Raw genomic sequence first — 14561 nt, forward strand, 5'->3', positions numbered from 1 at the left:
TTTGTAGTTTAATAATAGTTTTTTTTTTAATTTAAAACTATTTTCTTAGTCTTTCTTTGAATTATGAGGTTGAGATTGGAGATTGAAGATTGGACAGTGGATGAATGATTTTCATGTGATGGGTATGGAAGAAATGAAAGCAATTATGGAGAAGATTGAAAAGGAAAGATGTTTATAAAGTTAACATTAAACTGATGAAAAAATATTTCAAATTATTTAAAAAACTAAATTATTTTTTTTAAAGATAAAAAAATTGAAATAAAACCTAAAAGTACAAAACTATTTATATAATTTAGTGAGTAAATTCAACATGGTTTCTCAAATATGTTTCAATATGAAAAATTTAGAAACATGTTTCGTGTTTGACTCAAATATGAAAAATATTTCATAGTTTGGTACTTGTATTGTTGCTTTTGGAAATATTAAAAACCATTTTCCACACTTTCACTTAACTTGGAAAAACCTTTATTGTATGTTTGACTTATCTTGGAAAAACTTTTATTGTATGTTTGACTTATCTTGAAAAAACCTTTATTGTATGTTTGAATTAAGAATTGAAGTAAAAAATAAAAAAAGTTAAAGAAAAAGTGATGTTCTTTGCATTAAAAAAGAAAAAGAAATAAGTGAAAAGATTGTAGAGTGATTTGATTGATATAATATAATAATTTGTTTTAATATAGTTTATAAAATAATTTAAAATAAAAATAATTTTTAAAAAGATAACTAATTTATTTTAATATATTTATTTTATTATTAAAAAATATAAATATTAAAATAATAATCGAATATATAAAAAAACTATAATTAATTATCTGCGGTATTTCTTCGTCAATTTTCTCATTGCAAAGAAAAATTAAGTTACCAAATTTTACTTTTTTTACTTTTTTTTTTAGTCCTCGATTGTTGCACTTTCTTTGCCTTTCTCTCCTCTCAATCTTTTCATGCTTAGAAACAAACAAGCATTAATTCTCAATTATATACTTGTAAAATCTATCTTGTTTTTAAAAGAATAGTTATGAAGTAAGAATTGACAAAGACAATGAAGTAGATGTTCTTTTGTTTCAAAATGAAAGTTTTTTAATTTATTTTCTATGTATGTTGGACTTACTAATTTTTCAGCTAATTAAATTCTCTCAGTAGAAATTTATTTTTAGAGAAATTATATATCAGTACACCCCATAATTAGATAATTGTTGCAATTCATTTATCAAATGATATAAATGCACTCCAATCTAATCTTTCTTTTCTAACCCATCCATCTTCTACCTAAAAAAATAAATAGTGAAATATTTACAAAAACACTCTAAGTATATAGTAAAATAAGAAAAACATGTGCTATTTATATAAAAAAATAAATTAAGTCAAGATAAAATAATTATTTCTAAATTAGCCCATTTTAAAAAATCATTCATTAGTGGTACATCAAAGTAATTAGGAAATTCTCTCTGCACCATTCTTTTAACACCTTCATATAATTTTAAAAAACATACCCATTTGTATGTACCAAATTTGAACTATCCATAACAACCCATTTAAAATTTAAAATGTATATACCGAATTGAATAATCAGAAGTTAAAATTTGTACAATTTAATCTGTAATTTAATTTTAATTTAATTTGTATATTGGATTGTATAATTCGATAGATAATTTAGATATAATTTTAACTTCTAAATTATTTAATCTGATATGTACTTTTTAATTTATATTACAAATTGGATTAATCTAACGATACATATATATATCGAATTGTATAATCTAGTATACATATATTTAGTATGCGCATCTTATATATAATAGATGATGTTAATATAAAAAAAAGTCATATTGTATATCAATGCAACACATAAAGAAAAGTCCAAAAAAAATAATGTGAGAAAGATAAAAAAAATAAAAAATTAAACTTAAAGAAGCTATACTATCATGAATGCAGTTGAAAATATTCTTGGTAATAAGAATAAATATTTATTATAAGTAGTTGTAGTGAAGGAAATGAAGGATGTGGTATAATGTTAGAATAAATTTAATTTGATTATATTGTTCAGTATAATTAATATATTTATATTTATAAGAGAGTTTAAGATTGAAAGTTGAAATTGTCAGTATTTATACTACAGTTACTTCCGTTGTCTTCTAACAGTGTTATTATGTGTTTGAAGAAACATAATTCCTCTTGAAAAATTAAATTAAGTTAATTGAAATAGAAAGAGCCTAATTGTAATTAAAACAGTTATACAAACTTACTTTAGTACATGATGGGATCCATTCAGAAGTGTCGTGTCAGTATAGCAGACAAAGATGACAGGTGTGCACGTGGGACTTCTGCTTTTGAACTGACTTTGAAGGGTACTATCCAATGTCACACACTTTCTTTTTTCTTAACACTCTTCTCATTTTCTTTTCCAAAATTTTCACCTCAATTTTTTTTTTTCTCTTGTTCTTGTGAAAATATAAATTCAGACCTTATTTTGAGATTTAGTGGAATGAAAGGAGGATATAGATTTTTTAAAAAATATGATAAAAAAATATCAAAAATCCTTTTCATTATTGGTAATGTCTAATCTAAACACAAGCAATGTGTTAAACTAAGCATGGATGATTTTTTGTTGAAATATGTTGGAAAATTTAGTATTATTATTTTAGGGAAGTTGAGGGTTTTATTATTTTTTAAGAATTTTTCTAAGAAAAAAATGGGAAATACTGAGAGTAGAAAAATGTACCAAGATGTGAAATGTGATTGTGTGAACATACAAATGGACAATTTAAAAAGTTAGTTAGCCCAAAGAGAAGTAATATAACTTTGTACCCTTGAAATAGAATAACTCATCTTGCAAGTTGAACACTTTTAGCACATGGGCCTTTTTCCATTATCACAATTGTTGTCTAAAAGTAGAAAAGGTTTTCACAAAAACAGAATAAGCTCTGGTTTGCTTCTACAAGTTTTCTCACAGGTACTTATAAAAGAAAAATAATATTTTTTCATAAGGTTTTTAATCAATGATGAAAATTGCGATTAATAACTTATTTATGATTTAGCCTTTCAAAAATTTAATTAATTGAAAAAGATTATTTCATTTCTCTTTCAATTGTTTAGAAATTCTTTCATTCCACACTTTTCTTATCAGTTTGTAAAAAATTGAAACATACAATAGAAAGAACATTTAGCAATTTTTTAATAAAAATAAAATAAGTATATTTGACAAGTGCGCATGTTTTCCGAAAGCAATACCTCCAAATTTATTGAGTGGGCCGTAAGAGAAGTGGTTTAGTAATTAGGCGGGCCTTGGAATAGATGGTGGGCCTTATTAGTTGGTCCATTGGTAAATTGAAATGATTTTAATTTTAATTTTAACTAACGGCGCCACCAACAGTGGTTTTGTGACCGCGTAAATCAAAGGGAAATGAATCACCAGTGGTATGATATTAATAAGAGAAGAAGGGAAAGAGAAAAACCTGTTTGTTTGATGTTCCTTTCTGATAGAACTTTCTCACGAGCTCCTTGCCATGGGTTCTCTTCCTGCGCACGCATTCCCAACGACGGTGGGCAAAGATTGCCTTGACGAGAGCAGCCACATTGACGAGAGGGCCCTGACGAAGCTGTTCAAGTCGCAGCAGAGCCACCTCAACTTCTTCTTCGACCACATCGACTACTCTCAAACCCTGGCCTTCACGCGCGCCCTCCTTAACGCCTCCGGCACCGTCTTCTTCACCGGCGTCGGCAAGTCCGGCTTCGTTGCGCACAAGATCTCGCAGACGCTCGTCTCGCTCGGCATCCGCTCCGCCTTCCTGTCGCCGGTGGACGCGCTCCACGGCGACATCGGAATCCTCACTGACCGCGACGTGCTCGTCCTCCTCAGCAAGTCAGGCGCCACGGAGGAGCTCCTCCGCCTCGTGCCGTGCGCGAGGGCGAAGGGTGCACTCCTCATCGCCCTCACCTCCGTCGAAGGAAACGCGCTGGCCGCGGTGTGCGACATGACAGTGCATTTGCCTCTCCAGAGAGAGCTCTGTCCGTTCAACCTTGCGCCGGTCACATCCACCGCCATTCAGATGGTTTTTGGGGACACCGTGGCCATCGCGCTCATGGAGGCGAGGAATCTCACCAAGGAGGAGTACGCTGCGAACCATCCCGCTGGCAAGATCGGGAAGAGTCTCATCTTCAAGGTCCTTTTTCTATTCCATTTGCATCTGCTTTTGTTTTCCCCTAATTTGTTGTTGTCTGATTCGAATTTGAATTGCAGGTGAAGGATGTGATGAAGAAACAGGAAGACGTTCCGATATGCAGAGAATCGGATTTGATTATGGATCAGCTTGTGGAACTGACGAGTAAAGGATGCGGATGCCTCCTTGTTATCGATGACTGTTACCGTCTGATCGGAACGTTCACCGACGGTGATCTCCGTCGCACTCTCCGAGCCAGTGGAGAAGCCATTTTCAAACTCACTGTGGGGAAGATGTGCAATAGGTAACTTAATCATCATCATAATGTCTATATATACGTGCATACTACCTAAAAAACTCAATCAGAATAAAAGATCACAGTAAATGTCATTCATTAGGAATAAGTAGGTAAAGAGCAATACTCAGATGCTGTGTCTTCTTGCATTCTAGGAGGAAACTCCAATTCTGATCAGAGAATAGTGTAAATAATACATATGATACTGCATTCAAGTTTCGTGCACAAGTTAATAGTCATGTTTAATGTTTTGTTGAGGAGGCGAGTATATGACAATGAGGGTGTTTTCTTGATGTTAGGAATCCAAGAATTATTGGTCCGGAGGCTATGGCGGTGGATGCGATGAAGAAGATGGAGGCAGCTCCATCGCCTGTTCAGTTTTTGCCTGTGATAAACGATGAGAATATTTTGATTGGGATTGTGACCTTGCATGGATTGGTTTCAGCAGGCTTGTGAATTGTGTTTTATATTAATAGATATATTGCTTCATTCTTTTTAGTTTTTACTTCGATTAGCATGAATCCCACTCAATTTCAAGTGGGATTTCTTGTGTACTGTATAATTTCGAATAGGATTCAGAAGCATTTTTTTGCCCCTCCTTTTGCTCCGTAAGGATTTCGATTATTTTTTGTACGTCACACCTACCGACATTGCGGGCATGTTTACATTACCTGTTTTCGTAATTATTGATGTAACCTGTTCGACCTTGATGTTGTTTTGATTAATATATTTATTTACACTTTCAATTTAATTCGCCAAACAAATGGGTGGTGGGGGAGGATAGGAAACAAACTATGGAGCGACAGCATGGATTGATGTTTACACATTTTCCCCCTATTTCTGACTTTTTAATTTGAACAGAAAAAGAAACGAAGAACGGAGATTTTAGAATGTTAATTCGCTTCTGTCCGAGTGTTCGAGGGTATTTGGTCCTTAGTTGGGAGTAACATTACTCGAAGAAGAACGTACAAAAAAATAACGCAAGGAATGAATGTGACCCTGTATATTCATATATGCAGCTGAACGAAGACAGACATGCAAACTAATTCTGAGAAATTAAAAACTGCAGAGCATATATTTGACATTATTGAGAAATCGGAGCTTAATATCTAGTTCTGTTGAACAGAAGCATATATAATTTTTACAAACAGAAAAGCAGCCTAATCAAATTTGGCAATTTAGTTATTCAACCATTGCCAATATACTACGAATTCAATTCCTACACTGATAAATCTATTTATGCAACATCAGAATCTGATGATGAAGAGGCGCTCATACTATCAGATGAAACATCAAGTAACTCATGTTCTTTTAGAAAAGACAAGTAACGTACGTTTGTAACTGAGGGAACATTAGATGCTTTTGGTTCTCCTTTCTTTGAAATTGTTTTCTTGCTCCCAACCATCTTCATATCAATTTTGGTGCCAACAGAATTGATTCTTTTCGTACCCTCTGCAAAGCTTGACTGAACCAAATCTGTCTTAATTTCTGAATGAGTGTCATAAGAACTGTGAGTGCCACCAGAAGTCTGCGGGACCTGGGAAATCACTTCCTTTTGTTTCTTCTTGGATGGGAACGGAACCACTTCCTTTTGTTTCTTTTGGGAATAACTTGAAATCACTTCATTTTGTTTTTTCTTTGATGAATTCAATATTTCCTGCAATTGACGTCGCTTCTCTTTTGATTCATTTGCTGCTGTCTGGGATATAGATTTTTTCATATGCAACTCTTGCGAAGGGCAGGTTGAACCGCTAACATTTTCTGGACGTGGGTTTGATCTCTCGGAGGCAGCAGAGTTCAGAGTTAATCCCAGATACTCTTTGGCCCATTTAAAGACTGCACTTAATTTCCCATCCAAAGCTTGACTAAGAACATTCAGATCACTGATTTCATAACGGTAGAAGAGAATTTTGTTGCTCCAAGTGCAAGAACAGAAATGTTTTGCATGATCCAGACATGCAAACTTGTCATTTGAACATGAACACCCAACAGCAGACAAGTGTAAATCACACAGGCACATACTACATTCCCTTCTACAAGTGGCATGGAAATTTTCATCCATTCTTTGTGAGACTAAAGAACTGGAAAGAAATTTCCTCTTCAAACTTTCACTCTTAATGCGAGACTACACAAAGGAAACAAATATAATAAGAATGAATACAACCTGAATGAAGCAAACTATGTAGCCAAATTTGAACAAGAAAAATGAAATGAAGGAAGGAGGGAGAGAAGGTCTTCAGAACTCTCCAATATTATTAATACGAAAAATGCGTGCCTCTTCCGCCATTTCAGTTTATCAAGATAAATGATTGAATACTTGTTAATGATCAATGGAATTTGAAGTTGATAATAAACAACTCCAAAAAAACTAGGATTTCGAGCTGAATGACTTACGTTGAAAGCTTTTGTTAAGAACTCATTTTGTTGATAGGCACCTTTATATGTTAAGCTGTCGGACGACGTGCTCTTCATGCACAGACCAGTTTCCCACTGGGCCCTGACAGCTTCATTTGCAGCTCCTAACAAAAGCTTGTCATATGAAAGTAATGTCTTTTTCCTCTGTTCACGATAAAGTTCTATTACATTCTGTCCATGAAGCAGCCACTCAAGAGGAGCAAAACTTATTGCTTCAGAACAGTTGAAACCACAATCAAATCCTGAATGATATGCCCCAGGGAAGACAAGAACAAATTCACCAGGATACTGAACACAACGATATACAGGTATACCCTCTGCCTTCAATATGGAACATGATAATTGCATCTCCTGGAACCAAAAATTAGCATAAAAAAGTGTTTCCCTTAGAAACAACAATATAAACCTTATATTTGAGGTGACAGGAATTTATCCACATTGAACTAAACTGGTTGAAAAATAAATTTTTATACTACTATTTTCTCTATCATAAATTGATGGCAACAATTATTTTAAGTTTCAACAAAGCCAAAGAAATATTACTGCAAGCAGCAACAACAAGGTTTGGCAGACTTGGAGCCTAGATGAGATTGAGCTTTATTCTGAAAAAAGGATTGTGATGACAACAGTTTCAACAAAAGGTTGAACATTTAGCAAAAAGTGTTCTTCACAATTTTCAAGGTAAAAGGAAAAACCCACAACTCAAGGACATTGCATAGAACATTTGGTACTGCAATATCATGTTGATTACAATAATGTAAGCTATACTTAAGCAAGGGAAAACATACATCCTATGAGTGAAGCCTGTGCTTCCTTCTCTAAGTGCCCATTGGCCTATTGAATTTCAGTTGACGAAACAAATGAACATACAATTATTCTTCCTTGAAACCTAGGAATCAGCTACTACAAAAGACTAATACTTTGTATGGTCAATGAAACTTTTGAAATTCACTAGATGATATAAAGAGAGGAAATTATGACAATAAACATGTGGGATGGAGAAACGTGTTCATAAATGGTAATAGATGGGAGATATTGACAGGAAATGGGTGGGTGAAATTAATATACAAATAATCCAGCAGAAACAAAATCCATCTGACCAACAATACGATGTTTGTCAGAAGAGCATGCATGGATTCATAATGAAAGGGTTAACAGAAGACAAATATGAGAAATAAAAGGATGTTAGGTGTGCATCGCAGTTACTTTATAAAGAAACAAAAATTGTTCATAACAAGCAATCATATATTCTCACCATATTATCTTGCATACGAGGCTTTCCTGCATGCAGATCTGGTAGATACTTTTTCCAAATTGTTTCAAAGTTAGCAGCAAATCTTCCTGGGACGCTATACCACACTTTTGGTTCTCCCAAATGTATGTAAGATAATGAGTATAAGTGGTGTTCTTCAACTTTCTGTTTATGTCAAGTGATCAGATAGAGAAGTAAACAAAAGGGATTTGAATATTAGTCGGTAGTTTCCACCAGAAAACTATTAGGAGATGAGAGATATTGAAAACAAAGATGTGATCTGCATGCAAATATAAGGCAATAAAGCATAGTATTACCCAGTTGTCTGCAGAGAAGCACATTCCCACACTAATATTGGGGGCAAGGTTACATGAAACATCAGGGCTTTCAAACGAAAGAAGGGAATCTGAAAGCATATTATTCAAGTTCCATCCAGCTTTCACATATTCAGGGTAAGCGTGTGCCGCCACAGGATCAGAAACTGTCGGAAACCCACTTCCAAAAACTCCAGCCTCCAATTTTTTACAACAAAGCACCTAGCATAAGATCAATTAGAATTTTCACAATGTATAAAAGACCGAAGATGGAAAAGGCACTGCATATTTGAATTTATCCATCAATATACCTCAATTTCTTCGGTGGGATTTTGAACAATTCGGCCATATTCACCTTCAATATTCTCCACAGATGGTTCCCACTGCTGACGTATAGCCAACTTTATATTGGAACCTATGAATTTTTTCTTATCCTTGTAATTGAAGTACTGGTTCTTAAATACATCTGCATATTCCTTAAATGTTTTGAGACTGAATTTAGGACCAGGTTCAGACTCATAATCACATTCTTCAACATTATGGTTATTTGGAGTGCTGGTGTTTCTTTTACAAAGCTGAGGGCCCAAAGCTACTTTTACATCTCTTTTTCTCTTGGTTTTTGTATGTTCACGTGAACTAGCCATAATTTCTTGAGTATGCTGAACTTGGTGTCCATCAATCCGCTGAATCTGAGCGACAAATTCAGACTTTTCCCATATATTTTCTCTCTGAAGAAAGCATGGTGGTTTCCAGCAAGTAGGAGGGACAATTCGGCAAATTCCATAAGTTTCTGCTTTGGAACGTACGCTTGCAATATATTTAAGTGTGTCTTTGAATTCCTTCATAATGTACACAATCACACAAACATTTGATTCAACAATCACAAGAATCCACATTTGATGACATAAATCAAGATGTGCACAAGGAGACACAATGAAAGCACACAATTACAGTTAGGTGGTTGGTACCTCTTCTGTTGGGTGGAAGATAGGAGTTTCTTCCAAAGGTTCTCTTATCGCATCCTCAGGATGCCACCTTGCTGTTACCTGGTTCAAGACTTTGATAAACAAACAAAAATAAAGGATACATGGTCATGCCTATTCCAATGTGCATAGGTAAAGTGAAGGTACATACCTTCACACAATTACTGCAATTAGGACATCCACGTATGGTCCCTTTTGGACGACCAGCATTTAAAGGTAGGTTCTAAAAAATGAAAAAAGAAAACAATATCGTTAAATTTCTTTATGGTTAGAACATAGAAGAGAAACCAATCATGAGATTATGCTCACAAAAGCATATGAAAAATTGGTATCAAGTCCTGCAATCCAGAGTGTTACTTAGTCTACGTTTCAGCTTCTGTTACTTTGTTAATCTGTTATAACAGTAACAGTTCTCACACCTATATATGTGGTTCTGTATGACACTGTTGTAGATATCCTTTCAAAGGCAATAATATTCAGTTTTCCTCTCTCTTTCCTCTTACTCTCACACAGAGCCAACCACCACACTCATCACACAAGAGCCTAGGCAGTTTAAATACAATATCTGTATCTAAATGAGTCCTAATAACTATGTAGAACTCAAAGAAAGATTTTGTTCCAATTGTTGTAGGTTACCCACCACTTAAGGACATGAGGTATCTTGATTCTAGTATTCATTGTTAAACAATTTAAATCATACGATTCTATCATTAAATGGATCTCAAATGAATTTGAATCTCTTAATCGATGAATAAACTTGATTTTGTATAGTTGATATGAATCACAAAAAAAACAATTTTTTTTTTTACATTTCACTAATTTTCATGAAAGAAATTGAAAAGTCATATAAGTTTAAATTGTTAAATCAAAAGAAATTCAAAAAGAAGGCTAAACTTATCCTATTTGATTATTTCATAACTTCATTTGTCACTAAAACTAGTAATTTGTTCTCAGATTTATTACATTAAACACTTAAAATATACATCATGTGATATATTTAAAGTTACTTTTTCATTATCTCCAAATATTACAATTCAAAAGAAACTATGATTATACTTTCAAAATCAGCTTGGTGATTCCCAATTTGAATCTCAATTTAATAACCTTGTCTAGGACTGTGCCTTTCTAGTTTGATTTATTAGTAATGTAACCACTAACCAAAAGAATGCAAGATTCCCAACTTAACCATAGGAAGATGCTTTGTATGAGATTCCTCAGGCTTGTGGTGATTGCACATGTCCATGTTTATCCACGGCCGATGCATAAGACCCTGGCTATAAGCATTAATGCCATTCGTCTCAAGTTTAGTCTTCATGCAGATTGTCGAAGATTTGTCATTTTTCTTAACATTTCCAACCCTTCTCAAAATGAAAGATGAGAGGGATACAAAACCAGGGGGAACTGAATGATTTTTGTATTCCTGATATTTGGGGCAATCATTATCCGCTTCCATCATCACTGCAGGAAAAAGCCAAGAAAATATTTTCTAAAAAACCATTTTTTGCACAAATTAATTCTTTGAATAGGAAATGAAATATTGGGATAATATGCATTGCAGACAGTTTACTACCCCGATAGAATTCTTTATCACTCAACAGATTGAACTTCAAACCAGTACAACAGCTATTTAAAACACTCAACTTTCAGAAGGATAAGAGAAGTTCAGACAATAGCAAGGTGTCAAACTCAAGATTTTACTCAGACTCAGGGAGGGCAAACAAAGAATTATAAATTGTGGAATCATATCCTTCAAGATTTATAAAATTCTTATATTTGCATATAACACAGCATACATAAGAGAGACAAAAAGCCTTTTTAACACAAATCAAATGCTTAAATAAGCGTAAATTCATAATCATAGATTCATAAGTTTAAGAAAGTCAATAAATGACAAACATGAATGACAACCCAACTAGACAAACAGAGCAAACAAATTGGTCATAGAAAAAGTAGAACAGAACCAGACATACAGAGTTGCAGAAGAACAAAACAGAATTGGCTTAAACAGAGACAGGTCAAACATGGCCGAGAAGAACTCCGGACGTGATCGAGAAGAACTCCGGATGTGATCGAGAAGAACTCCAAACGTGACAGAGAAGAGCTCTGGTCATGATGGATTCGTCCAGCAGTTTGGGGAAAGGCTTGAGAGGTTGAACATGCAATCACTACGAAAAGAAGTGTTTTTCTCCTTTCTCTTAGTGTAAGGGTTAGTGAACGCTTGGGCTCAGGTTTGCTGAACCCCAAAAAGAGCAAAAAACAACATTGACACATCACCTACCAAGCATAATTGAAAAAACTCTACAATTGTACCGAGTTTTCAATTATATGCAGCGATTGTACCAATATACTCATTTATGATTCTGAGCAAACAGACTTGCCCAGGCACTGCAGAAGTGTAGAATTCTGCAATTCTAAAAATCAGTGCACAATTTTGACTATCATGGAGAAAAGAGAAGTGTGGACAAAGAAACCAAAAGCTGAAGAGATTCAACCATAAGTGTTGATCATATACAGAAGTTGTGCATCTTAATCTTACCATAGACACCGAAGCAACAATAATATATGGCAATAAATGATAAAAAAAAGTAGACACTGTTTCAAGTTAAGAATATATCAAAAGTAATGACGTCAATATTATTTAGTTATATTTTTTACTAGATGATGCAAAGTAAAAATCACCATATAATATAACATTATTCTCCCTAACTTCTATTAGCACTTGCAGAAGTCAAATTATTATTTATGCAAATTACTAATGATAAGTATATGAGAAGGTAGTAAATGAAGTCATAGAAGAATTGGAAGGGTTTGGAAATCACTCGCTTAGAAAAAAGGAAAGTGCGGAACCAAATGATGTACGCCCACTGAAATTGAGCTGAAAATGAGGGGTAGGTTATTCTAATTATGAATTTCCAAGATAATGTTCAACCCTACCAAGTAAGAAGAAAGTATAATGCTTTCCGATCCTCTCCATATTCTACTGTCTCAGTGAATATCCAAGATGAGAAAGTCAAAACCCATCATTTTCAGCCCCTCTCCACCTTTTCTAATTCTACCTTCTATGATATGATATGCACAGAATGAAACATCAAGATTGGAGTCATTTTTGTTTTTGACCTATTTCCAAAAATCCTTACATAAATCGTCATAAACATGGATTTCAAAGAGAACCCTCAAAGCGTAAAACACGTGCGCAGAAACACAGTGAATGAGAAATACGGAAAACTGAAGTAAAAGCTTAAAACTAAGAAGCATTCAAAACAATGTACAAATTTTGTTACGTACCCAAAATGTCGAAATGCAGAGATTGCCCCCAAAACCAGATTCCTGCAACAAATGAACGGTGAAAATTGAACTGAAGAGACAAAGTAGCAATGCAGCCAGCAAAAATTAAAACAAAAAAAAGTTATGAATTGAGAAAGACAAAGTTACCCAGAGGAATTGCTTGAATGATCAATGATTAATTGGTTGAATGATTAATGATTTATGAAGTTGAGAGTGAAAATTAAAAATGCATAGGATCTGGAGTCCTCTCTCCCCATCTTGCCCGAACCCAAAGACTGCGGATTATCAAACCCTAAAACTGAGCATTACAACGTTTCTATTAAATGAATACTAATAAATTGGTAACAAGGGATTGTCAACTCACAGAATGGAAAGAGTGAATACACTGTTCATGCGTTTCATGTGAACTGCGCAAAAAGAGAACTTCAATGCTTTCGTAAGTTCTACTGTTCAATTTTTGTTAAATAGTAGTGCCTGAAATGTTTTTACCGTGAATGAATACTTTAACATCCATTAAATAAAAGGAACATTCACTTGAATAATAATATTTTAACAATATTTATTTTATTACGTCTATGAGTAATATACTAATAGTATTTTAACAATATTTCTTTTATTAAAATTTTAATATATATTATTATACTTTTAAAGTGGGTTGTTAAATAAACATTTGTTGTGAATCAATGCAATCACGTAATCATGGAGAGTACCCTAGTTTTAATGATTTGTTTTCTCCATGTTTTTTAACCCACAATTATCTACAATTAACATGATGAAAAAATTATGTTTATATACCAACAAATTTTTGTATATTTAATTGTTATATTACTCTTTCAAACAAGTTATCAAGGAGTTGTTTCAGTTTCAAAAAATTATTTTCCCATAATAAAGCAAATCAACCAACTCGTTTGTTATTAATTTCTAATCCATATTTATATATAACACATTTGTTTTATTAAGCAACTAAAAGAAGATTGTGAAACACATCGTTTGTTTAAAAGTGGGTGAGTAGCTTATTGACTAAAGATTTATAACAGAATGTAGTTAATAAAGAAATATTTTTAACAAATGCTTATCTAAATTTAAATATATTTATATATAATTTTTTTATTTATATAAAAAAATAAGGTTTAATAGGATTGTTATCCAAATATTGTGGAGTTTAATCTTTTTCATTAAATTGATGTTGATACTACTAAGAGGGTGACAACATGATAATTTAAATAACCATTTGACACTGTAAATATTTAAGGTGGTTTAAGGAGAGTGGATATTTGAGGATTAGGGTTAGACTCAGTTTTCATGTGGAGCTTCTACTTGTGTTTGTGTTGAAGAAGGAGATGAGGGAGTGGATTAGGGATTGGATGGAGCTTGATTATGAGATGTGTCTCATTTTGACTAAACTTCCAAATAGATGAGAAATAGATTCATTGGAGTGTTTCATGAATTTTTTTTCTCTTAAAAGCATTATCGTCCCAATCTTTGGGAAATTTTGCAATGAGTTTAAGTTTTCCAATCAATTTTCATCACTTTTACCTGACATTTTGGGATATTCTATTTGTCCTTGAAAGGTGATGATGAAAATCGTCCAACCATAAACACCCACAAAACAAGGAGGATGAAGATCTCCAAGCCCATTCCAAATTTGTATATAATAGATTAGGACTTTTGATTTGGGCATTTTGTTGGAGATCCCGCATCGACTAAAGATTAGAGCATTTCTTTGTATATAAATGAGTGCAAACCTCAACCCCATGAGCCGGTTTTATGAGGTTGAGTTAGGCTTAAAGTCCACTTCGTAATACATTTGTTTATTTTTTTGGGTCTTATATTTAAGTTAATAGTAGATTAGGACTAGTT

The 14561-nt window shown here is 33.4% G+C and overlaps 2 protein-coding genes across 19 annotated transcripts; one reads left to right on the forward strand and one right to left on the reverse strand.

Annotated features, from left to right (window-relative positions):
• Positions 1-3382: 3382 nt before the first annotated feature.
• On the forward strand, positions 3383-5198 carry SETH3 (Sugar isomerase (SIS) family protein). The gene is made up of 3 exons (XM_068616947.2): positions 3383-4160; positions 4238-4461; positions 4752-5198. The coding sequence occupies exons 1-3, from the start codon at positions 3504-3506 to the stop codon at positions 4906-4908; spliced, it is 1038 nt and encodes a 345-aa protein (XP_068473048.1). The 5' UTR covers positions 3383-3503; the 3' UTR covers positions 4909-5198.
• A 310-nt stretch (positions 5199-5508) lies between these two features.
• LOC137814296 (putative lysine-specific demethylase JMJ16) lies at positions 5509-13176 on the reverse strand. Of its 18 annotated transcripts, none has more exons than XM_068616946.2 (11): positions 13086-13176; positions 12849-12999; positions 12702-12743; positions 10603-10874; positions 9568-9639; positions 9402-9479; positions 8745-9272; positions 8437-8655; positions 8123-8284; positions 6847-7218; positions 5509-6577 (listed from the first exon to the last, which is right to left on the reverse strand). In XM_068616946.2, the coding sequence occupies exons 4-11, from the start codon at positions 10870-10872 to the stop codon at positions 5690-5692; spliced, it is 2589 nt and encodes an 862-aa protein (XP_068473047.1). In that variant the 5' UTR covers positions 10873-10874; positions 12702-12743; positions 12849-12999; positions 13086-13176; the 3' UTR covers positions 5509-5689. The 18 variants fall into 18 exon arrangements, with proteins under 18 accessions (XP_068473047.1, XP_090159661.1, XP_068473044.1 ...); XM_090303535.1 differs by having other exon boundaries at positions 8437-8631; positions 12849-12976; positions 13066-13176; XM_068616943.2 differs by having other exon boundaries at positions 12849-12976; positions 13066-13176.
• Positions 13177-14561: the final 1385 nt, after the last annotated feature.

Source organism: Phaseolus vulgaris, chromosome 1 (genome assembly GCF_051622355.1).
Source record: "Phaseolus vulgaris cultivar YP4 chromosome 1, ASM5162235v1, whole genome shotgun sequence".
In the NCBI taxonomy this organism is placed as follows: domain Eukaryota; kingdom Viridiplantae; phylum Streptophyta; class Magnoliopsida; order Fabales; family Fabaceae; genus Phaseolus; species Phaseolus vulgaris.